This window comes from Liolophura sinensis, chromosome 2 (assembly GCF_032854445.1).
Source record: "Liolophura sinensis isolate JHLJ2023 chromosome 2, CUHK_Ljap_v2, whole genome shotgun sequence".
Taxonomy (NCBI): Eukaryota; Metazoa; Mollusca; class Polyplacophora; order Chitonida; family Chitonidae; genus Liolophura; species Liolophura sinensis.
In genome coordinates, this window is record NC_088296.1 from 5,785,237 (window position 1) to 5,811,317 (window position 26,081).

Sequence of the window (26,081 nt, forward strand, 5' to 3'; positions counted from 1 at the left end):
AATAGAGAATGCCCTTGACAATAAAGAGGAGAAAGGACCAAAAATTCATGCCAAACTGACCAAAATAATTGATAATTATTGTACTAATAAAATGTCTGATGAGAAACTAGAAGCTAAACTTAAAAGATATAGCAGACCAGAAAACCATGAGAAATTTGCAGTGCCATTTGTAAACCCACGACTTTGGCGAAAATTAGCGGGCTTTGCAAAGCTCAACGATGTGCCCCATGTAATTGTGCCCCTTTTGCTATTGCCCAACTGGCCGGTTGTCTTTTACAGTGTCGTAAAACTGGCTCAGAGGTCAAATACTCAGCAATTACTTCCATGGCACCTAACGCTTTAGACCTGTTAGACCACGCGACTTTTAATAAATTTCTGAAAAGAAGGGACGCGATCAAACTATCTCTAGGTCGTAAATAGGCTGGAATATGCACTCAGGATGTACCACTGACAGATTTGCTCTTTGGAGACAATCTTCCTCAACCTATGAAGGGTGTTAGGGAAGCTGATAAGATAGGCAAAAGTGCTGTGAACTATGGGAAAACCCGAAAAGACGTGCCCTGGAAAGGAAAGGGCTACAGCAACGTCAACAGACAGACTGACACTACCTAGCAAGAAAGTCTTTCTCTGGCAAGCGGCACACCAACAAACGGAGACCGGCTCCATGGGTCAGAAAGTAAAATCAGATGACAACTTACCGGTTTTGAAGGTAAGAAAATTGGATAAATTTCGAACCAACTTTACTACACACTTTGGTGAACAAAGCAATGTTTTGTTTCAGGCTACCAGAGTAAGACAGCATGTTGAGAAATGTATGGAAATCACATCGGATTCGGAAATCCTGACTGTTGTTACAGGTACTGATACTGAGTTTGAGAGGATACCCCCATCAGTATCAACTCCCAGTTTCTCATGAAGCCAGTTGGAGAGAAAGTCTTATCATAGACCACGAAATATCCTTAATTACTCAATAAGGGTGTCACTGAAACTTGTTCATCTGACAGTAATCAGTTGGTGACACCTATTTTTTTACTCCCAAAAAGATGGGTCATTTGGACTAATCTTAAATTTAAAACTTCTGAATGCTTTGTCACTTACCTGCACGTTAGGAAGGATACACTTCGGTCAGCCATTAGTCTGATGACACCAAACTGCTGTGTGGCATCCACTGACCTTAAAGATGCCTACTATTCGGTCAGTGTATCAAGAGAATGCAGAAAATACTTAAAGTTTAGATGGAAAAATCAGCTATATCACTTGCCTATATACCTGCTTGCCCAATGGCCTGACGTCATGTCCTCGCATGTTTACCAAACTGTTAAAGCCAGTTTTAACCACGCTGCACCAAAAGGCTTACCTTTATACAGACTACATAGATGGTAAGTTTTTACAAGGTAGCTCTTTTCAGGAATGTTGTAAAATGTTGAGGAAACTGTTACACTGACGCCTTAGGATTTGTTGTCCATCCAGAAAAGTATGTCTTTACGCCATCTCAGTCTATGGCATATCGTGATATTTTGTACTCAATTCTAAAGATATGACAGTAAAACTTACCCCATTACTTACTTTGTTTTTTACTTCTCCATCCGTCAGAGATGTGGTCAGAGTTACTGAGGTACTGGTATCTAGTTTTCCAGGTGTCCGGTATGGGTATCTGCATTATCGTAGACTTGAATATGACAAAACGACCTATTTAAGGGCAAAGTATCGGAATTTTGATGAAAAAATGTTTAGATCCATTGAGGCCAAATTGAAGCTTCAGTGCTGACGGAGAACATTCACGTTTCCTGTAAATACATTTTGGGCTCTCTCCCTGAAATCAAAATCCATACCAATTTGGAGAAAGAAGAAGTGGGGAACGGCAGTAGGTTGCTTGTCTACGGGTGATCACTGGACCCAGCAGGAAGCAGAGAGCCATATTACCTACTTACGATTTCTTGCTGCTTACATGGTCTTAAAATCTTTTGCACCTCTGCCAGAGAACAAGCATGTCTGATTGCTCATGGAGAGTACAACTGCAGTAATCTCAATAAACCACATGGACACAAGCCATTCCCTTAAAGGTGGAGAAGACATAAAAATAACATAAAGTTCAAGTGAAAGAGTGCTAAAAGTTATTCCTAAATGTGGTCTTCAATATTTTTTCCAATTTTTCTTTGAAAAAGACCCTTGAAAATAATTTTTGTATGGTGGGTATTTGGGACCATCTTTTGGTATTTATAGTCTTTGTTTAATAATGTTATAAATGAGGATGTAACACAGGTTTAATAAACATTTTTGCATTAGAACTTGTTCTTTTCAGCTAACAAATGTATTAAACCTAAATTTGGATCACATTTATATTTTTAATATGTTCATAAATATTATCATAATTTAGGTTAATGCATATGGTTTGATATAAACAACAAATTTACATTCAAATAAATTCATTAGACAAGCATCACAGCCTTATTTGGAACATTATTATGCAACAACGATGAATACCAAAAGTTGGTCCCAAATCCCCACCATGCACAATTATTTTCAAAAACCATTTTCTCTTGAAAACAAAATATCCAAAAAAATATTAAAGATCATCTTAGCAAATAAGTTTTGACTCTCTTTCATCTGATTTTGGCATCATTTTTATGTTTTCTTTTCCTGACATTTGAGCCAAGATATGAAACTGGTGTATTGACATATTTGGCTCAGTAGTAGGAATGCCCCTGGGGTAGAAATGTCCTTGGGGTAGAAAATTTGCTAGCTGACAGGGAATCTAGAAACCATAACTCAGAAGTTGAATCGAAGGTACACAGTATGAAGTTAGCCAAGGCTTTCGCTGACTTACAAGTTAACCCGGAGTTGACCTTTTCGCATCTAGAATAAACTACCAAATGACAAAATATGTCTCCTATAGACCTATAGGCTGCTGGCACATTTTGTCTGTAGTAGAGTTCTTGTCACCTGTATGCTTTTCCACCCTTCTGTTTGATTAGTAGGATTATAATGAAAATGGATCGGGAGATGGTTACATATGTAATGGGGTTTACCAAGAAGTCTGGTATCCAAAGATACTGAAAATGTTAGCCGACCATCCAGTGTTACTTTTCAAAGGGGAAATAACTTTGTCGTTGCCGGGGGAAACAAGATTTGTCTACCCTCTCAGCCAGAAAATGGCTCTTATGGTCTGTCACTTGTCCCGAGACGTATCGCGCGTACAGGCATTTCACCAGAAGCTATGAACTTCATTGTCTCCTCACGGAGCACCACAACCAAAAAACAATACAAATCCTACTTGGACAGATGGGAATAATTTTGTGCTAATAGAAACATTGATCAGATTTCGTCACTATTGCGACGTTATACCGCAAACTCTCTGTCACTCGTCACTTCTGGATGAGGCCGTCAATTTTCTTGCCAAGTTCGTACCAGATGGACTCGGCTATAGCACTGTAAATACAGCGAGGTTCCCTTAGTCTTCAGTTTTGCTTCTACCGAATGATTTGATATCTGGCACTCATCCTCTAGTAAACAGACAGTGAAAAGTATATTTGACAGAAATCCTTCTCTACCTTGCTGTGCCAGTACATGGGATGTGAGTAGAGTGTTTAACTGCTTGCGTTTATTGTCTCCTCCCGAGAAGCTTAAAGAACTGACTTTAAAAGTGACAGAAGTCTTGTCTTTATTAACGGCACAGCGCTTCCAGATCCTTCGCTTATTGAACATTGATAACAGGTGGTTGTCAGAAACAAGATGTGTTTGCTATGTTAATGCTTTGCTAAAGACAAGCAAACCAGCTAAACACCTGAAACCAATAGAGTTAATGTCATACGAGCCAGATGTTACCCTTTGCGTTGTTACCGATTCGAGGTAATAACTTAAGAGGTTTTAATTCACAACTACATTTTAAGTTATCAAAAACCTTACAAACCTGTCTCCAGAGAGACGATTTGACATTGGGTCAAATTTGTGTTTACGAATGCTGGAATTTATGTAGAGATATTTTGATATCACGCTACTAGAGCGACCTTGGTATTGAAAGCAAATAACACTCCTGTTTCGTTGAAATTAATTCTTTCCAATGCTGGATGGCAATCGGAGAAAAATCCCTTGAAAAGCAAAAAAATTTTGGTTGCAAATTACAGGTTCATAAATAGACGGTGTATTCTACTTTGATTGGAATTATGTGATCTTCCACCTAGTTACGTTTGTGTTGTCTCAATAACACCCCGAGAGCAGGATATGCTCTTTCGACTATGCCGTAAGTGAGAAATAAATCTTGATCGGTATACCTTGTTCCTCGTGCTTACATTTCTCGTAGCCACAGGCTGTAAAGTCTTACGTGACTTCGGTCGTGACGCAGACCTGTGACGAGGTAGAATTAAACAATTAGATTTGACATACTTGTAAGTTGAAGCTTGGTTGTAAAGTGTTTTGTTTTAGCAAGTACAAAATTTGACACTTATTCCTTATTGCAGATCAATGTTCGAACCGCAATTTGAGTTCTTTCTTTTTTATGAATTTGGCACTTAATGCACCTGCAATTTATCACTTATTTATCATTTATTGTTGCTTGATAAATACGAACGCAGTTCTCGTTGTGTAGGCTGGGGTTTAAGTCGAGAAGTTTGTCATGTAGCTGCCGAAGGTCGTTGGTATTATTCGGGGAATTTTGTCCATTCATAAACCTGACAACCGTCACATCGGTAAAGAGAGTATTGAGTACGACGTTAATTACCAGTCAATCAATCAATCAATCAATCAATCAATCAATCAATCAGCCAGCCAGCCAGCCAGCCAGTCAGCCAGCCAGCCAGTCAGTCAGTCAGTCAGTCAGTCAGTCAGTCAGTCAGTAATACCAAAGAAACCTCCACAGGAAAACAATACCAAAGAAACTTCCACAGGAAAATATCCTCGAGATCAACTGTTGTAATGGTATCAGTACCATACTAAGACCGGGCTAGGGTCTTAAGTAAAATCAGACCGGGGTGGTCACCGTCATTTATCTTCATTCCATGCCTAACGTAACTAGGAGAATTCTCCAAGTTGTTCTCAGTTAGCATAGGGCACTTGCTATACATAACAACATGGGAGTGACCAGATTCTGAGGTCTTTACAGGTCAACCCTTACACCCTTTTTCCTTCCCCTCTCTACAGAAGTTATACAGTATTACAATAATCCTAACTGTACTAAGCTCACTTCTCTTCAACACATCTACGCTATATTTTCAGGTGACCTGCTGAACAACTTTGCCGTTCAGGATATCACATTGACTTACCCGAGGTAAAATACACGACGTCAGCTGTAAGTCACAACCCCAAGTATGCTTTTCTATATAACATGTAGGTCATCTCCATGATGCGTAACTTTACCAAACCTCACAGCGTCCTATACATAGTTGTGTTAGGTGAGTGAATGTGTCGCTACATACACTGATATTCGCCTGCTGTCTCAAACAGGTAAGGCTTGACTATAAGGCTTGAATGGTAATCTTATTAGCAATACATGAATTCATCCTACAAGTTGATTATCTAATACGCGTTCTTCAATGCAGATCGTAAAACAAAGAAGTAAACAAAAACTGCAATGATAACAAAGTTTCACATCGCAAATTTTAAAGGCAAGGTGGATTCGTGTGTCTTTATCTGATGTGTCTGAAATATCAAGTTTTGTATCGGTGTGTACACAATCAACAACTCTGTTAATATATTTCTGTCATTGTCGTCGTGTGAGACATGAATTTCACACGATAGACCTACTCTCCTCACCAGGCTAACTATTACAAGCTCAAAAGACTGGGTATTTGACCTGAGTTGAGATAAACGCGTCAATAAGATGTTGGTTATGTACGTTCAGCATATCAATGTTAAAACCAGTGAATATGAGTAATTTCAAGTATAGCTGAGAACAGGTGACAAGTTAACAGTTGTAGTGCCACATCAGAGACCCTTTTGTATTGCCAGTGAAGTGATTATCCCGCAGACTAGCCACTAGTCTGGGTGGCCCTAGGTGGCCCTTATCACTCATCAGAACCTTAATTGATGAATTAAATACTGATTTCACATTGATCAGATGCACTGAAGGATTTAGTAAAGCCACACAGTGCTATCATCACTCACATCAGGATCCCATTCATTCTGTCACCCATGTGATTACCCTGTACACTAGCCACACAGTGTTATCATCACTCACATCAGGATCCCATTCATTTTGTCATCCATGTGATTACCCTGTACACTAGCCACACAGTGTTATCATCACTCACATCAGGATCCCATTCATTCTGTCATCCATGTGATAACCCTGTACACTAGCCACACAGTATTATCATCACCCACATCAGGATCCCATTCATTTTGTCATCCATGTGATTACCCTGTACACTAGCCACACAGTAATATCATCACTCACATCAGGATCCCATTCATTTTGTCATCCATGTGATTACCATGTACACTAGCCACACAATGATATCATCACTCACATCAGGATCCCATTCATTTTGTCATCCATGTAATTACCCTGTACACTAGCCACACAATGCTATCATCACTCACATCAGGATCCCATTCATTCTGTCATCCATGTGATTACCCTGTACACTAGCCACACAGTATTATCATCACTCACATCAGGATCCCATTCATTCTGTCATCCATGTGATTACCATGTACACTAGCCACAAAATGCTATCATTAATCACATCAGGATTCCATTCATTCTGTCATCCATGTGATTACCCTGTACACTAGCCACACAATGCTATCATCACTCACATCAGGATCCCATTCATTCTGTCATCCATGTGATTACCCTGTACACTAGCCACACAGTGTTATCATCACCCACATCAGGATCCCATTCATTCTGTCATCCATGTGATTACCCTGTACACTAGCCACACAATGCTATCATCACTCACACCGGGATCCCATTCATTCAGACATCCATGTGATTACCCTGTACACTAGCCACACAGTATTATCATCAGTCACATCAGGATCCCATTCATTCTGTCATCCATGTGATTACCATGTACACTAGTCACACAGTATTATCATCACCCACATCAGGATCCCATTCATTCTGTCATCCATGTGATTACCCTGTACACTAGACACACAGTATTATCATCACCCACATCAGGATCCCATTCATTCTGTCATCCATGTGATTACCCTGTACACTAGCCACACAGTGTTATCATCACCCACATCAGGATCCCATTCATTCTGTCATCCATGTGATTACCCTGTACACTAGCCACACAATGCTATCATCACTCACACCGGGATCCCATTCATTCAGACATCCATGTGATTACCCTGTACACTAGCCACACAGTATTATCATCAGTCACATCAGGATCCCATTCATTCTGTCATCCATGTGATTACCATGTACACTAGTCACACAATGCTATCATCACCCACATCAGGATCCCATTCATTCTGCCATCCATGTGATTACCCTGTACACTAGCCACACAGTATTATCATCACTCACATCAGGATCCCATTCATTCTGTCATCCATGTGATTACCATGTACACTAGCCACACAATGCTATCATCACCCACATCAGGATCCCATTCATTCTGTCATCCATGTGATTACCCTGTACACAAGCCACACAATGCTATCATCACATACATCAGGATCCCATTCATTCTGTCATCCATGTGATTACCCTGTACACTAGCCACACAATGCTATCATCACTCACATCAGGATCCCATTCATTCTGTCATCCATGTGATTACCCTGTACACTAGTCACACAGTATTATCATCACTCACATCAGGACCCTATTCATTTTGTCATCCATGTGATTACCATGTACACTAGCCACACAGTATTATCATCACTCACATCAGGATCCTATTCATTTTGTCATCCATGTAATTACCATGTACACTAGCCGCACAATGCTATCATCACCAACATCAGGATCCCATTCATTCTGTCATCCATGTGATTACCCTGTACACTAGCCACACAATGCTATCATTACTCACAACAGGATCCCATTCATTCTGTCATCCATGTGATTACCATGTACACTAGCCACAAAATGCTATCATTACTCACGTCAGGATCCCATTCTTTGTGTTATCCATATGAATACCCTGTACACTAGCCACACAGTATTATCATCACCCACACCGGGATCCCATTCATTCTGTCATCCATGTGATTACCATGTACACTAGCCACACAGTGTTATCATCACTCACATCAGGATCCCATTCATTCTATCATCCATGTGATTACCATGTACACAAGCCACACAATGCTATCATCACTCACATCAGGATCCCATCCATTCTGTCATCCATGTGATTACCCTGTACACTAGCCACACAATGCTATCATCACTCACATCAGGATCCCATTCATTTTGTCATCCATGTGATTACCATGTACACTAGCCACACAATGCTATCATCACTCATATCAGGATCCCATTCATTCTGTCATCCATGTGATTACCATGTACACTAGCCACACAATGCTATCATCACTCACATCAGGATCCCATTCATTTTGTCATCCATGTGATTACCCTGTACACTAGCCACACAATGCTATCATCACTCATATCAGGATCCCATTCATTCTGTCATCCATGTGATTACCCTGTACACTAGCCACAAAATGCTATCATTACTCACGTCAGGATTCCATTCGTTGTGTTATCCATGTGATTACCCTGTACACTAGCCACACAGTGTTATCATCACTCACATCAGGATCCCATTCATTCTGTCATCCATGTGATTACCATGTACACTAGCCACACAGTGTTATCGTCACTCACACCAGGATCCCATTCATTCTGTCATCCATGTGATTACCCTGTACACTAGCCACACAGTATTATCATCACTCACATCAGGATCCCATTCATTCTGTCATCCATGTGATTACCATGTACACTAGCCACACAGTGTTATCATCACTCACATCAGGATCCCATTCATTCTATCATCCATGTGATTACCATGTACACAAGCCACACAATGCTATCATCACTCACATCAGGATCCCATCCATTCTGTCATCCATGTGATTACCATGTACACTAGCCACACAATGCTATCACCACCCACATCAGGATCCTATTCATTCTGTCATCCATGTGATTACCCTGTACACTAGCCACACAATGCTATCATCACTCACATCAGGATCCCATTCATTTTGTCATCCATGTGATTACCCTGTACTCTAGCCACACAATGCTATCATCACTCATATCAGGATCCCATTCATTCTGTCATCCATGTGATTACCCTGTACACTAGCCACACAATGCTATCATCACTCACATCAGGATCCCATTCATTTTGTCATCCATGTGATTACCCTGTACACTAGCCACACAATGCTATCATCACTCATATCAGGATCCCATTCATTCTGTCATCCATGTGATTACCCTGTACACTAGCCACACAATGCTGTCATTACTCACGTCAGGATTCCATTCGTTGTGTTATCCATGTGATTACCCTGTACACTAGTCTCACAGTGTTATCATCACTCACACGAGGATCCCATTCATTCTGTCATCCATGTGATTACCATGTACACTAGCCACACAGTGTTATCATCACTCACACCAGGATCCCATTCATTCTGTCATCCATGTGATTACCATGTACACTAGCCACACAATGCTATCATCACCCACATCAGGATCCCATTTATTCTGTCATCCATGTGATTACCCTGCACACTAGCCACACAGTATTATCATCACTCACATGAGGATCCCATTCATTTTGTCATCCATGTGATTACCCTGCACACAAGCCACACAATGCTATCATCACTCACTTCAGGATCCCATTCATTCTGTCATCCATGTGATTACCATGTACACTAGCCACACAATGCTATCATCACCCACATCAGGATCCCATTTATTCTGTCATCCATGTGATTACCCGGTACACTAGCCACACAGTATTATCATCACTCACATCAGGATACCATTCATTTTGTCATCCATGTGATTACCCTGTACACTAGCCACACAGTGTTATCATCACTCACACCAGGATCCCATTCATTCTGTCATCCATGTGATTACCCTGTACACTAGCCACACAGTATTATCATCACTCACATCAGGATCCCATTCATTTTGTCATCCATGTGATTACCCTGTACACTAGCCACAAAATGCTATCATTACTCACGTCAGGATCCCATTCGTTGTGTTATCCATGTGATTACCCTGTACACTAGCCACACAGTGTTATCATCACTCACACGAGGATCCCATTCATTCTGTCATCCATATGATTACCATGTACACTAGCCACACAGTGTTATCATCACTCACACCAGGATCCCATTCATTCTGTCATCCATGTGATTACCCTTTACACCAGCCACAAAATGCTATCATCACCCACATCAGGATCCCATTCATTCTGTCATCCATGTGATTACCCTGCACACTAGCCACACAGTATTATCATCACTCACATCAGGATCCCATTCATTTTGTCATCCATGTGATTACCCTGCACACAAGCCACACAATGCTATCATCACTCACATCAGGATCCCATTCATTCTGTCATCAATTTGATTACCATGTACACTAGCCACACAATGCTATCATCACCCACATCAGGATCCCATTTATTCTGTCATCCATGTGATTACCCGGTACACTAGCCACACAGTATTATCATCACTCACATCAGGATACCATTCATTTTGTCATCCATGTGATTACCCTGTACACTAGCCACACAGTGTTATCATCACTCACACCAGGATCCCATTCATTCTGTCATCCATGTGATTACCCTGTACACTAGCCACACAGTATTATCATCACTCACATCAGGATCCCATTCATTTTGTCATCCATGTGATTACCCTGTACACTAGCCACAAAATGCTATCATTACTCACGTCAGGATCCCATTCGTTGTGTTATCCATGTGATTACCCTGTACACTAGCCACACAGTGTTATCATCACTCACACGAGGATCCCATTCATTCTGTCATCCATATGATTACCATGTACACTAGCCACACAGTGTTATCATCACTCACACCAGGATCCCATTCATTCTGTCATCCATGTGATTACCCTTTACACCAGCCACAAAATGCTATCATCACCCACATCAGGATCCCATTCATTCTGTCATCCATGTGATTACCCTGCACACTAGCCACACAGTATTATCATCACTCACATCAGGATCCCATTCATTTTGTCATCCATGTGATTACCCTGCACACAAGCCACACAATGCTATCATCACTCACATCAGGATCCCATTCATTCTGTCATCAATTTGATTACCATGTACACTAGCCACACAATGCTATCATCACCCACATCAGGATCCCATTTATTCTGTCATCCATGTGATTACCCGGTACACTAGCCACACAGTATTATCATCACTCACATCAGGATACCATTCATTTTGTCATCCATGTGATTACCCTGTACACTAGCCACACAGTGTTATCATCACTCACACCAGGATCCCATTCATTCTGTCATCCATGTGATTACCCTGTACACTAGCCACACAGTATTATCATCACTCACATCAGGATCCCATTCATTTTGTCATCCATGTGATTACCCTGTACACTAGCCACAAAATGCTATCATTACTCACGTCAGGATCCCATTCGTTGTGTTATCCATGTGATTACCCTGTACACTAGCCACACAGTGTTATCATCACTCACACGAGGATCCCATTCATTCTGTCATCCATATGATTACCATGTACACTAGCCACACAGTGTTATCATCACTCACACGAGGATCCCATTCATTCTGTCATCCATATGATTACCATGTACACTAGCCACACAGTATTATCATCACTCACACCAGGATCCCATTCATTCTGTCATCCATGTGATTACCCTTTACACAAGCCACACAATGCTATCATCACCCACATCAGGATCCCATTCATTCTGTCATCCATGTGATTACCCTGCACACTAGCCACACAGTATTATCATCACTCACATCAGGATCCCATTCATTTTGTCATCCATGTGATTACCCTGCACACAAGCCACACAATGCTATCATCACTCACATCAGGATCCCATTCATTCTGTCATCAATTTGATTACCATGTACACTAGCCACACAATGCTATCATCACCCACATCAGGATCCCATTTATTCTGTCATCCATGTGATTACCCGGTACACTAGCCACACAGTATTATCATCACTCACATCAGGATCCCATTCATTTTGTCATCCATGTGATTACCCTGTACACTAGCCACACAATGCTATCATCACTCACATCAAGATCCCATTCATTCTGTCATCCATGTGATTACCATGTACACTAGCCACACAATGCTATCATCACCCACATCAGGATCCCATTCATTCTGTCATCCATGTGATTACCCTGTACACAAGCCACACAATGCTATCATCACCCACATGAGGATCCCATTCATTCTGTCATCCATGTGATTACCCTGTACACTAGCCACACAATGCTATCATCACTCACATCAGGATCCCATTCATTCTGTCATCCATGTGATTACCCTGTACACTAGTCACACAGTATTATCATCACTCACATCAGGATCCTATTCATTTTGTCATCCATGTGATAACCATGTACACTAGCCACACAGTATTATCATCACTCACATCAGGATCCTATTCATTTTGTCATCCATGTAATTACCATGTACACTAGCCGCACAATGCTATCATCACCCACATCAGGATCCCATTCATTCTGTCATCCATGTGATTACCCTGTACACTAGCCACACAATGCTATCATTACTCACAACAGGATCCCATTCATTCTGTCATCCATGTAATTACCATGTACACTAGCCAGAAAATGCTATCATTACTCACGTCAGGATCCCATTCTTTGTGTTATCCATATGATTACCCTGTACACTAGCCACACAGTATTATCATCACCCACACCGGGATCCCATTCATTCTGTCATCCATGTGATTACCATGTACACTAGCCACACAGTGTTATCATCACTCACATCAGGATCCCATTCATTCTATCATCCATGTGATTACCATGTACACAAGCCACACAATGCTATCATCACTCACATCAGGATCCCATCCATTCTGTCATCCATGTGATTACCATGTACACTAGCCACACAATGCTATCATCACCCACATCAGGATCCCATTCATTCTGTCATCCATGTCATTACCCTGTACACTAGCCACACAATGCTATCATCACTCACATTAGGATCCCATTCATTTTGTCATCCATGTGATTACCCTGTACACTAGCCACACAATGCTATCATCACTCATATCAGGATCCCATTCATTCTGTCATCCATGTGATTACCCTGTACACTAGCCACACAATGCTATCATCACTCACATCAGGATCCCATTCATTTTGTCATCCATGTGATTACCCTGTACACTAGCCACACAATGCTATCATCACTCATATCAGGATGCCATTCATTCTGTCATCCATGTGATTACCCTGTACACTAGCCACAAAATGCTATCATTACTCACGTCAGGATTCCATTCGTTGTGTTATCCATGTGATTACCCTGTACACTAGCCACACAGTGTTATCATCACTCACATCAGGATCCCATTCATTCTGTCATCCATGTGATTACCCTGTACACTAGCCACACAGTATTATCATCACTCACATCAGGATCCCATTTATTTTGTCATCCATGTGATTACCCTGTACACTAGCCACAAAATGCTATCATTACTCACGTCAGGATCCCATTCGTTGTGTTATCCATGTGATTACCCTGTACACTAGCCACACAGTGTTATCATCACTCACACGAGGATCCCATTCATTCTGTCATCCATGTGATTACCCTGTACACTAGCCACACAGTGTTATCATCACTCTCACCAGGATCCCATTCATTCTGTCATCCATGTGATTACCCTTTACACTAGCCACACAATGCTATCATCACCCACATCAGGATCCCATTCATTCTGTCATCCATGTGATTACCCTGCACACTAGCCACACAGTATTATCATCACTCACATGAGGATCCCATTCATTTTGTCATCCATGTGATTACCCTGCACACAAGCCACACAATGCTATCATCACTCACTTCAGGATCCCATTCATTCTGTCATCCATGTGATTACCATGTACACTAGCCACACAATGCTATCATCACCCACATCAGGATCCCATTTATTCTGTCATCCATGTGATTACCCGGTACACTAGCCACACAGTATTATCATCACTCACATCAGGATACCATTCATTTTGTCATCCATGTGATTACCCTGTACACTAGCCACACAGTGTTATCATCACTCACACCAGGATCCCATTCATTCTGTCATCCATGTGATTACCCTGTACACTAGCCACACAGTATTATCATCACTCACATCAGGATCCCATTCATTTTGTCATCCATGTGATTACCCTGTACACTAGCCACAAAATGCTATCATTACTCACGTCAGGATCCCATTCGTTGTGTTATCCATGTGATTACCCTGTACACTAGCCACACAGTGTTATCATCACTCACACGAGGATCCCATTCATTCTGTCATCCATGTGATTACCCTGTACACTAGCCACACAGTGTTATCATCACTCTCACCAGGATCCCATTCATTCTGTCATCCATGTGATTACCCTTTACACTAGCAACACAATGCTATCATCACCCACATCAGGATCCCATTCATTCTGTCATCCATGTGATTACCCTGCACACTAGCCACACAGTATTATCATCACTCACATGAGGATCCCATTCATTTTGTCATCCATGTGATTACCCTGCACACAAGCCACACAATGCTATCATCACTCACATCAGGATCCCATTCATTCTGTCATCCATGTGATTACCATGTACACTAGCCACACAATGCTATCATCACCCACATCAGGATCCCATTTATTCTGTCATCCATGTGATTACCCGGTACACTAGCCACACAGTATTATCATCACTCACATCAGGATACCATTCATTTTGTCATCCATGTGATTACCCTGTACACTAGCCACACAATGCTATCATCACTCACATCAGGATCCCATTCATTTTGTCATCCATGTGATTACCCTGTACACTAGCCACACAATGCTATCATCACTCACATCAGGATCCCATTCATTCTGTCATCCATGTGATTACCCTGTACACTAGCCACACAAGGCTATCATCACTCACATCAGGATCCCATTCATTCTGTCATCCATATGATTACCCTGCACACTAGCCACACAATGCTATCATTACTCACATCAGGATCCCATTCATTTTGTCATCCATGTGATTACCCTGTACACTAGCCACACAATGCTATCATCACCCACATCAGGATCCCATTCATTCTGTCATCCATGTGATTACCCTGTACACTAGCCACACAATGCTATCATCACCCACATCAGGATCCCATTCATTCTGTCATCCATGTGATTACCCTGTACACTAGCCACACAATGCTATCATCACTCACGTCAGGATCCCGTTCACATTGTCATTCAAGTGATCACAATGTACACTAGCCACACAATGCTGTCATTACTCACGTCAGGATCCCGTTCATAATCTCATTCAAGTGATCACAATGTACACTAGCCACACAATGCTATCATTACTCACGTCAGGATCCCGTTCATAATCTCATTCAAGTGATCACAATGTACACTAGCCACACAATGCTATCATTACTCACGTCAGGATCCCGTTCATAATCTCATTCAAGTGATCACAATGTACATCAACCGCAGGCAGGTTCATCACACATATCAGGACCCTATTCAAGTGATTACCCTGTAAACTAGCCACAGGTGAAGGCAGGTGAATATTCTACGACGTGAAACAGCAATCAAATAAATCAATAAATAAATTTATTTATCCCTTAATTGTTTCAAAGGCTAGCACCACAATGCTCTAACATTATTTCATTTGTACTTAACGTCAGTCTTCAGACTTTTTCACCCGTTAGCCTCTCACCAATGCGGTCGCTGTGAGTTCAAGTCCATCTCATGCTGGCTTCCTCTCCGGTCGTGCTTGGGAAGATCTGCCAGCAAGCTGGGGATATGAAAAATGTCTTTCGCGTGTGTGAAGATGATTATGGTGTCCTTTGATGATTTTATTTAATGAGTGGAATTTTTTTCAGAGGTCTGTTACTTAAGGTGTGACAGATATCCACCATGGAGCTAATAACGTGGGTGGCGTTGTGTCTGCTTATGGTAGTCTCGGTAACATACCTCATTAACAGAGGTTCTTCTCGCTATCGGCTACCCCCGGGACCCCAGGGTTTACCCTTTATCGGCTGCCCGTGGGCGCTGTTCAGCGAGTTCCATGTCCTCTGCACCAGTATGGCCGAGACCTGGGGTGATGTGGTTAGCATTAACATCATGGGGAAGACGATCGTCGCTCTTAACTCCGCCAGTGTCGTCAGAGAAGCTTTCAATTCTCAGGCCTTTGCAGAGACATTTGCTGGTCGAGAACCGATGCCTAACTATAACAAGTACGTTTCCCACATGACTAGCTTCCTGCAGCCTGGTCCTGTCTGGTATAAGCTTCGGAAGATTGTCCACAAAACCTTGAACCATTACGGAGAGGGTCTGCATGAGAGTGAGAGGACGATCCAAGAGGAGTTAACTCATGTGATAGAAACTTTGGAGAAAGCTGGAAAGTCGGTGAACATGGACGAAGTTCTCTACCCTTCTCTGATTAATATCATGACAATACTGGTGAGTCTGTCGGCTTAGGTCTAATCTATGACCAGATCGTTAGCTGTTGAGAGGGAAATTTTGACACGAAGAGATGTCCAAATATTCTCGTCCTTCTGTACGGGCGTGTACCTTTGTGCCCTCGTCTGTTCGAACATAAAAGGGCGTGCACCTATATCACAATGTTCACGTCTGTCTCGTGACACTACATGTGTATACACCTATATCAAAGTATTCTCCTCTGTCAACCACCCTGAATAAGGGCAATATTCTTTATTTCCACAGGATGTCACAATATTCTCCACTGTTACGTTGAAATATATGCACCAGTGTCATGTTTCAGTGTATGCCAGTACATCTATGCCACAGTGCTGTCTTCTGTCATGTGCTGATATATGGGCATGCACCTATGTCAGAGTTTTCTCCCCTATCAAAATACAACATATGGCCTTGCACCTACTGTAAATCGAATATAAAACCCATGTGAGTAATTTATTAATGCAGTATGCGTTACATGCATAAATTCGTTAACAAGCACTACAGTTCTAATACTTTTTCAAAATTTTCTTAATTAGAAATACCTAACTAGCATGCATTCCGGCTTTCACAAATCCAGCTTAATTGATCGTCTGTTAATCTTGCTTTCTTTTAAGCAGGCTTAGCCCCGCCTAAGTATCGTCACATTGCGACGTTGTTGTTGATTTATTACGGCGATGAAAGACATACAAATGGATAATTTGTACTGGGCGTATGTACGTGATACGATATACGTACGATGAGAGAGGGTATTTCTTATCGACTGTACTTGTCTTCAAATCAGATCACCTTTCCGACATCGCTCGGGGGTTTCCGCCCTTCAAACTTCCTTTTCATAATGATGATTTCTGAGAAATTTACTCAAATCTGTCACAGTTCACTCAAAGTCTCACTCACACTGCTTATGCATGAGGATTAAACAGTGGGATTTATTTATATCACATTTAATCCTTTGTTGTCTCCCAGAGTGAGTGACAGGAATATTTGCTCACACAGCAGGTAAGGGCTTCGTCTATAAAGATCGACAGTCTTCAAAAGATTAAAAGCTTACGAGGATTAACTTCCTTTGTCTGATCAAGTTACTGTATTGCATAGAATTTTTGCCACATCTTACAGGTGCAAACAAGTCTAAATTATGACATTGTTACTTTAATGCTTGAGTTATTTTATTACTTGACGTTTCTGTATTGAAGTTTGATTTTTGTTTATCAGTTCTCCAAACATTCTGTTAAGATCCGCGAAAGTTGATTCTCGTGAATGTATCTTCTTACCAAATCCGTGAAAGTTTATACCCGCGAATAAAAAGGCATTTACCGCATGTCAGAGTATTCTGTTCTGTCACCTATCATATGGGCGTGCACCTATGTCAGAGTTTTCTACCATATCAAGATGCAATATATGGGTGTGCATCTATGCCCTAGAGTTCTCCCCAATGTCGTTGTAATATATGGGCTTGCACCTATGTCAGGGATTTTCCTCTATCACAGAGGAAACCTCTATTTACACCCCTTGGCCACATAACCAAACCAGGCTAAATTCCTGCTAAAACAGGATGGTAAAAATAATTATCTATGGTTAGAGACCAAACCCACTTAATTTCAGGGGTGTTTACTAACAGGTTTCAAGATTAGCAAAAAGTTTTATGTGGGGAGTGTGCAATAACCATGACTGGGTTCATTTAGATGCAAGTGACGCAATCAACTAATGAGTAGCCAAAAATGACTGTGATGCGTAACGACCAAGTGGAGATCACACTAAAACAGTGCGATAATTGGAATGGAGCAAGTTTTCAAACCACACAATATATTATCTTCAAAGACTGTACAGTCAGAACCCATAGTTCCTTTGACTACTTTTAGTAATAATTTCTACAAACTCACTCAAAATAGTCACTAGGGGATCGAATATTACGCCGAGCCTAACTTTGAGGTCAACTAGTGCAGTACTTTGGCCCCCTACTCGCCGATTAAGTACTCCAATAAGGATTGCTTTACACAGATCATTAAAGCTACCGAAATAAGTTAATTAACAGTAGTTTATACCAGAATAGATATAAGAAATAACAGCAAAATAGCATCATAACATATGTAAACAGGTCTGATGCAGACATTGCGCCAACAACATGGCCGACACGAGTGAGGGAAGTTGAGAATGTGAGCTAAAAAAACATTGAGGCATACCCTGATTAAAATAGCGCCAAAGGCATGAAAAATAGACAATTTAGGTATTTATCACTTATTTTCTCCTGTTTTTCAAGTTTAGAATTTTTTTTTATTTAGAACTCTATGAATGTATTTTTGGTCCAAGCAATCATATAAACAAATCTATACGTCAGCAAGTGGGCATACTGCTTAAGTGAAAGAGCCGACGAGGCAAACTGTTCATCTGTTCCGTCTGTCATTTTTTGTCAGTTGAAAGGCAGACGCTACGACTACGATTCGATTGTTCTGGAAAACGCCCGCTTTCTGGATGAGGTCGTCGCTCAGGTTTCTTCACCCGCCAATAACTTCTTCCTCAAACTCTTTCCATTCCTCATAAAACTGAACATTGGCCCGGGCAGACTTGTGCAGATGGAACTGAGGGCAGAACGACAGTTTCTAACTGACTATTATGAAGAGTCCAAGGTGAGAACGTTGATGGTGAACCTAAGCCCAGCGTTGACGGGCAACATTTGCTATCAAAAATAGGATTTTTAGATCGCCATTTTAAGTGATATTGAATATCGGTCACCCGGTCAGGAGCAGATTCCAGCAGCTAACGACAGTCACATGATACTTTCAAGGTCATGTCACAAAATAGCACACCTTAAAATATGTTCGCATGACATTTCCATCCGCGCCGGTTGGTTGATGGAGAGAAAATGGAATGTCACCAAATCCTGACCACCCGGCAAACGGACAAACGGGTGATAGGGTTATTTGTTTCTGGATTTGTTGCCGAAAATTCAATAAGCTGATTCTCTAGATGAGGCTTTTCAGAGTCAGGAAATCTTGTTGTGGTCAACCGTACACAAGAAGATTTTGACGAATTTTTTGTTGCTGGCATTAAGGAATTTCCATTTTCGAACACAAATCAAGTCGTGTGTGTTTAGCTTTAACGTATGCTTCTAACTCTCCATTCGTGCTTAGTGATTTTGAAAGTCAGCATGGCCCATAGTCCACAGCAAGGGAAGTGTCCAAAGTTAAGGCCGCTTACCTCTAGTATGATATCCAAATTCAAATTTCCGATAAAAATTAGCGTTACAACCTTTTGAAAACATACACATGTAGTTCTATAGCTTATTTTTGGGAGTTAGAAATTAATTTTTGTCCACCTCATCAACCTTATCTTAAGACAAAGTTTTAAAATTTAAACTGTCCGTATCAATAACAAACCATCGTAAAGAGTTCTATATTTTGACTTACGTCCCAGCCGCTTTGTGGAACCGGCCCTATATCTATACATACGTATTTCTATACATAAGGAATGGCACAGCCTAAATATTTCACATCAAATGAGTTTAACTATAAATGTCGTAAATGGGTGGAAACACACATGCTCATTCACTGCCCTTATTCTGTGCAGAAGTTCTGTGGGGTTTTTCTTCAGGCCACGTACAGTCGTGAAGTCACCAGAGGTATGATCGATGTCCTTCTCCGACACCAGGAAGAGGCCGGAAGTAGTTGGATGACCGACGACAACGTTAAGGGCACAATACAGGAAATGATCACAGCTGGTAAATATGCTCATTACTGACAATGGAGAGTAAGACGAGAGCGGCTACAATGTGACAGTTGGCAGCTGGTCACACATAACCGGTGAAACAAGGTCTCTTGTCAATTTACCTCAGATAGGATTTTATTCTAACTTTTTATGTTAATGCTTTAAAAAGTAGGTAGTTAGGAAAATCTAACGTATAATGGCTTAAGAAGAATTAGGTTAAAAGTTTAGTCGTCACGTCCCTTACAGGGATACCGGGCTACTTCCCGTCTCCTTGAAGCCAGTTGCGGTTTGATTAAATATTTATCAAGGCATTGGGATACAGAGAGGTATTCCTCCCATGTCATTAGTGTCATCTGCACCAGTCAGATACCGTCAATTCCGGCTTTGAAGATGTCATTTTAATGTAGCTAAATTTGCTTTTGCCACTTAGCTCGCTGAGCCTTTGCTTTGTTGATTCGATCCCACGTTGGAATTACTTGCAATTTGCGATCGACCCTACAAAGGCCCAGCTATACTGGATGTCGATGTTGGACTGACATTGAAAGAATAGACCTACAAAGGCCCAGCTATAATAGATGTCTTTGTTGGACTGATATTGAATGAGTACACCTACACCTTACAATGCTTGCGACGAAACAGACATTCGTATACCAGCCGTCAACCACTAAGGACTTTCCGTATCAATAATTACGAGGCCAATTCCCAAAACGACATATAGCACAAACCACCAAAGAACTAAGAAAGTGTTTAAGTACTAAAATAGGACCGGAATCATGCAAAGGTCATCAGTCAACAGTTTTCCAGTATGTTGGACAGGCGCAAGGTACATGTATGTTCTAGGTGATTGAGAGAAATCAGTATTTAAATCGTGCACCATGCTAGAATATTAGCTGTTAATAACAGGATATGTCCCTCAGTTGCGATTTGGTTGCTCGTCTAAATGCTCATATCTTCAACTTGGCGACATAATTCGACACGCTGATTGTACAGTCTCTAGGCCCCGGATGAGCGTAATTAGACACAGGCATGAAGCAGAGCGCCAGAGATTCTTATGGCTCTGGTCATATTTACTTACAAGAGACTATTCCTTGCGGTAAAAGTGTGACAAAATTGCCGGTAAAAAGTACAGGGATATTTGAACTTTATCGTTACGATAGTTACAGAAAAACAGAACATAACTTGTCACTTGGCCTATTAAACCTTTCCTGAGAATCCTAATGAACATAGCAATGAAAATGAAAATAAACAAAAGTTTTAGAGACGGTCGTAGATAGCACACAGGCACTATATTGAAGTGGTTAGATTAGTCGTTTTGGAGATGATATTTGGCAGATGCTAAGGTGAGTGAGTGAGTGAGTGAGTGCTCGGGGTTGAACGCCGTATATAACAATTTTTCAGTCATATGACGTCGAAGGAGTCCTTAGAGTGCATGTAATGTGCTTCCTTGATGCAGGACGGATTTGCGCCGCTCGTTTATCGAGTGCTGCTTCATTGAGACGGCTTACTGAAGGCAAGTAAGCCGCACCGCCCGAGCCATTATACTGATAAGGGTCAACTAGTTGTTGCCTTTTATCTAGTGCTGGACAACTTCCTCTTTTAGGGTCTTAGGTGTGACCCGGCGCAGGATTTGACTAAATGTGCTGTAGGGGGGCCGGTCAGATGCTAAGGTACATAATGAGCCTGTTGCAAATTGTGTACCTATGCGGTTTTACACCGTGCGGCGACGTCAGTGTGAACAACGACAATTTTTGTTAACGTATTTTGCAAGAGAACACTAGGTGGATCTATAATTCGGAACATTCCTATACTAGCTCTCAACCAATATGAGCGTTCCAGGTTTTAATAATCGCAAGGCCAATTTCCAAGACGACGTCTAACACAAAGAACTAAGAAAGCATATAAAGTAAGACATTAGCAGTCAATAGTTTTCAATGATGCTGGAAACGCACAAGGTATGTTCTAGGCGAATGAGTGAAACAAATAATAAGAGAGTGCCAATGTGATTTGAACAGTGGTTTAATATTTACTTCCGCAATTGTTTGATCTACAGGAGTGATGACTACAAGAGGAGCCCTGTATTCTTTCTTCCTTATCATCCTTCATCACCCCGTGGTGATGGCAGCCATTCAGAACGAGGTTCAGGCTGTGGTAGGCGAGAGTCGCTTTCCAAAACTAGAGGACAGTTCCCAAATGCCGTACACCAATGCCGCTATATTAGAATTGCTGAGGTATATCTCGCACGTTCCGGTCGGGCTTCCGCACCAGACGACAGCCGACGTCACTTTTCACGGTTACGTCATACCAAAACACACAATGGTAAGAGAAACCCTGGCATGCACCATTACTAGAGAAGAGCATTGATAAATACCCCATGATGCTCCCAAATACCCACCATACAAAACTATTTTCAAATACCCTTTTGTCCTGAAAGGAAAAATGGGAAAATATTAAATACCATAGTTGCAAATACGTTTTTATCCCCTTTCATCTGGTTTGGGTATAATTTTTATGTTTTTTTCTCCCTTAAAAGGTTGTTTGTTGGATATTTAGTCTACACTAGAAAATTTGAATTAAAACTACAACATTCCAGGAAAAGCATAGCAGACCAGCATACTCAACACTAAAACACAGCATTACTTCAAACACCAAGAGAACAATAATTAAAGGGAAAAAAGATGAACGGTTCACAATTGAAAGAAAAAGACTACGTGCAAGTCTACAGGCCTATACCGTATGCTGCGAGAGCTACATATACTTGTTTGCATCAACATAAACGTTAAAGCCTACACACATAAAATATATGTTTTCGGTGATCCATTCAGCTTTACACATGAAATATTCATTAACAACATTTATGTTATTCCCACAAATGAGGTAGGCTTCGGTGGTCTTATGGTTAGACCTTCCACCCCGAAGTCGGGAGATCCCGGGATCAAACTCGGGTCAGGTCACACCAAAGACTATGAAAAAGTTACTTGCTGCTGCCTCGTTCGCCGCTGAGAGGTTAGAGCAAGGAAAGAGGACCGGTTGGCTCCTTGTCATTGTAATGTGACTAGATGAGGTGTCATGCCTGGTGTCTTCGGAATGATATCTTGGCAGCATGGACTCGCATGTCCACAAGAAGACAAATCTAATGACTCGTCGTTGTCATATGACTGAAAAATTGTTTAGTACCACGTTAAACCCCAAGCATACATCCCTACCTACATGACGATGCATTAAAGCGGTCCAGGTTTCCTTTTCGTTCTAACACTCTATACACCTCTTGGATAAAATGTATAAGTGAAATATTCTTGAGTACGGCGTAAAGCACCAATCCTAACTTAATAAATAAATAAATTTCAAACTAACCGTGCCAACTATTTAAAGTAGTACATACTGTGCCGGGCTTAGAAAAGGTTTTCTGCTCTTATTCATTATTGTCAGTTAAACAGAAACAGTTCCTTGTTCTCGGGAAAGGTCATTTATGTTCTTGCAGGTAATGTACAACGCGTGGTGTTTTCACCACGACAGCCGCAATTGGGACGATCCCTGGGAGTTTAAACCTCAGAGATTTCTGGACACGGACGGACATTTGGTTTCTGCTGATCATCCTTTAAGGAAAAAGTAAGTTTTAATCAAAATCCAATGCCACATCCTAATTTTTTAGCATAATTCTCCAGTCACGTCACCACTAACTGCTAGCTGTGTACTTAGTTTTCATAATTATTTGCCGCATTTCTACATACTGGTTTTTTAAACGGCTAGGCTGGAATTGAACATAGAGTAGAAGAGACAAACGTGAATACCCTTTTTTGTTTGTGAACAGAAAGTTGTGTTTAGTTATATCTAATTCTGCTTACGTCATGATGTTAGCGGATGTGTAATTTGTTACTATCTAAGCTTTGACAAGAAGAGTGAAAATTCTAACTCTAAAAACCGTCTTTGCACGGTGAGGTTTACCAGCTTGCCAGTCGTCACACGTTCTTCAGTACTCTGGTTTTCATCCGTTATATCCCATTCTTTCCCTTAGAAAACCTAAATATCGACATAAGTGGTCAAAACATTGTAATTTAATATCAGTTTGTACTCTCAGGGTTCCCCCATTTACAGCTTTCAATTTTCCCATTTACAGCTTAATGCCTTTTGGATTAGGACGGAGATCATGCCCAGGAGAAGCTTTCGCCAAGTCCCGGATATTTCTCTACATCACAACCTTACTCCAGAGGTTCCACTTTACGCGAGATCCAACGAGACCTCCACGATCATGTGACCCCAGGACTTATAGACAGGGTATTGTCATGTCTCCGTACGAGTACTGGGTTAAAATTACACCTAGGAGCTGAACGGGAACAGATTTCGGATAGATTGTGTGATGACCCAGAGGAGGCAATTTAGCAAACAACTTTATATTCATCTACACCCTAATTAACCTGTAATTTTACTTAGCTAAAACTGGCAATCGACCTAACAATCACACTAAAACCTTTTCCAACACGGACTTTGCGTCTGTAGGAACTTCCTCTGCTATTATACTCACGATAATTGTATAATTTGATCCCGTTTTGGGAGGTGGGGTAGGTAGAGAACGCCCTAGGGAAATAACGCTGACGGCAGATAAGCCTGTCTGTGACGTCTTGGAGTCGGGGATATTAGCTGCATGTATAGTGTGTTAAACTCGTTAACGAATAGGTAAAACCATTTGCAAAGGGAGAACACCGTGCCATTACTCATTTAAATAGATTCCCGGGTCGGCGTAAACTGCCTAGCCAGGTACCACAGAGATTAGCTCATCGCCGGAGGTTGGGATGCCGTCGTCACCAGAGAAGAACGATACTTGCCCAGTCAACAGACCCTAGACTCAGGGACGAGACCAGGCCTTCCCGATCAGGCATTGCGTTTCATCCGGAACGATAGGGCGTGGCCAGCCCTGAAGATATCGTCTAACTGTTTGTAAATGTTTATATTTTTAGATATTGATTTGTTGTATATGACTCCTTTCATTCTAGTAAACTTTTGAATTTACCGTAGGAGGAAACCAACCGAGGCAATCCGCAGGTTGCTACCACATCTTCCCACGTTGGACCGAAGAGGAGGCCAGCATTAGCTGGACTTGAACCTGCATATATTTTTTCAGGTATTTCGCCAGCTATCACACTGTCGTCGCTGCTCTGTTTGGCTCTCTGTGCTGTAGGTCTATCACACTGTCATCGCTTTTCTGGATTTACTCTTTATGCTGTACGTCTATCACACTCTCGTCACTTTTCTGGATTTACTCTCTATGCTGTGCGCCTATCACACTGTCGTCGCTGCTCTGTTTAGCTCTGAATGTTGTACGCCTATCACACTATCATCTGTTCTGGTTTGGCTCTCTATGCTTTACGTATATCACACTGTCGTCGCCGCTCTGGTTCGGCTCGCTGTGCTGTACGTCTATCACACTGTTGTCCCCGCTATGGTTTGGCTTTCTGTGCCGTACAGCGTTAATTATATTACATTCTAACATACCTCAAAAAGTTCCAAACTAAATGTAATGATGAGCGAAGTGTGTTCAAATTGACAGTCTATACACAGTTGCCTTATAAGGATGGCATCAAACAACAAGCATCTACATATTACATCT

At 41.4% G+C, this 26,081-nt stretch overlaps 1 protein-coding gene across 1 annotated transcript; it reads left to right on the forward strand.

Annotated features, from left to right (window-relative positions):
• The first annotated feature begins 16,210 nt into the window (after positions 1-16,210).
• On the forward strand, positions 16,211-25,183 carry LOC135463059 (cytochrome P450 2C31-like). Its single transcript, XM_064740377.1, has 6 exons — positions 16,211-16,762; positions 19,189-19,401; positions 20,366-20,492; positions 22,530-22,795; positions 23,958-24,085; positions 24,594-25,183. Exons 1-6 carry the CDS (start codon positions 16,217-16,219, stop codon positions 24,802-24,804), a joined length of 1,491 nt encoding a protein of 496 aa, XP_064596447.1. The 5' UTR covers positions 16,211-16,216; the 3' UTR covers positions 24,805-25,183.
• The last annotated feature ends 898 nt before the right edge of the window (positions 25,184-26,081 follow it).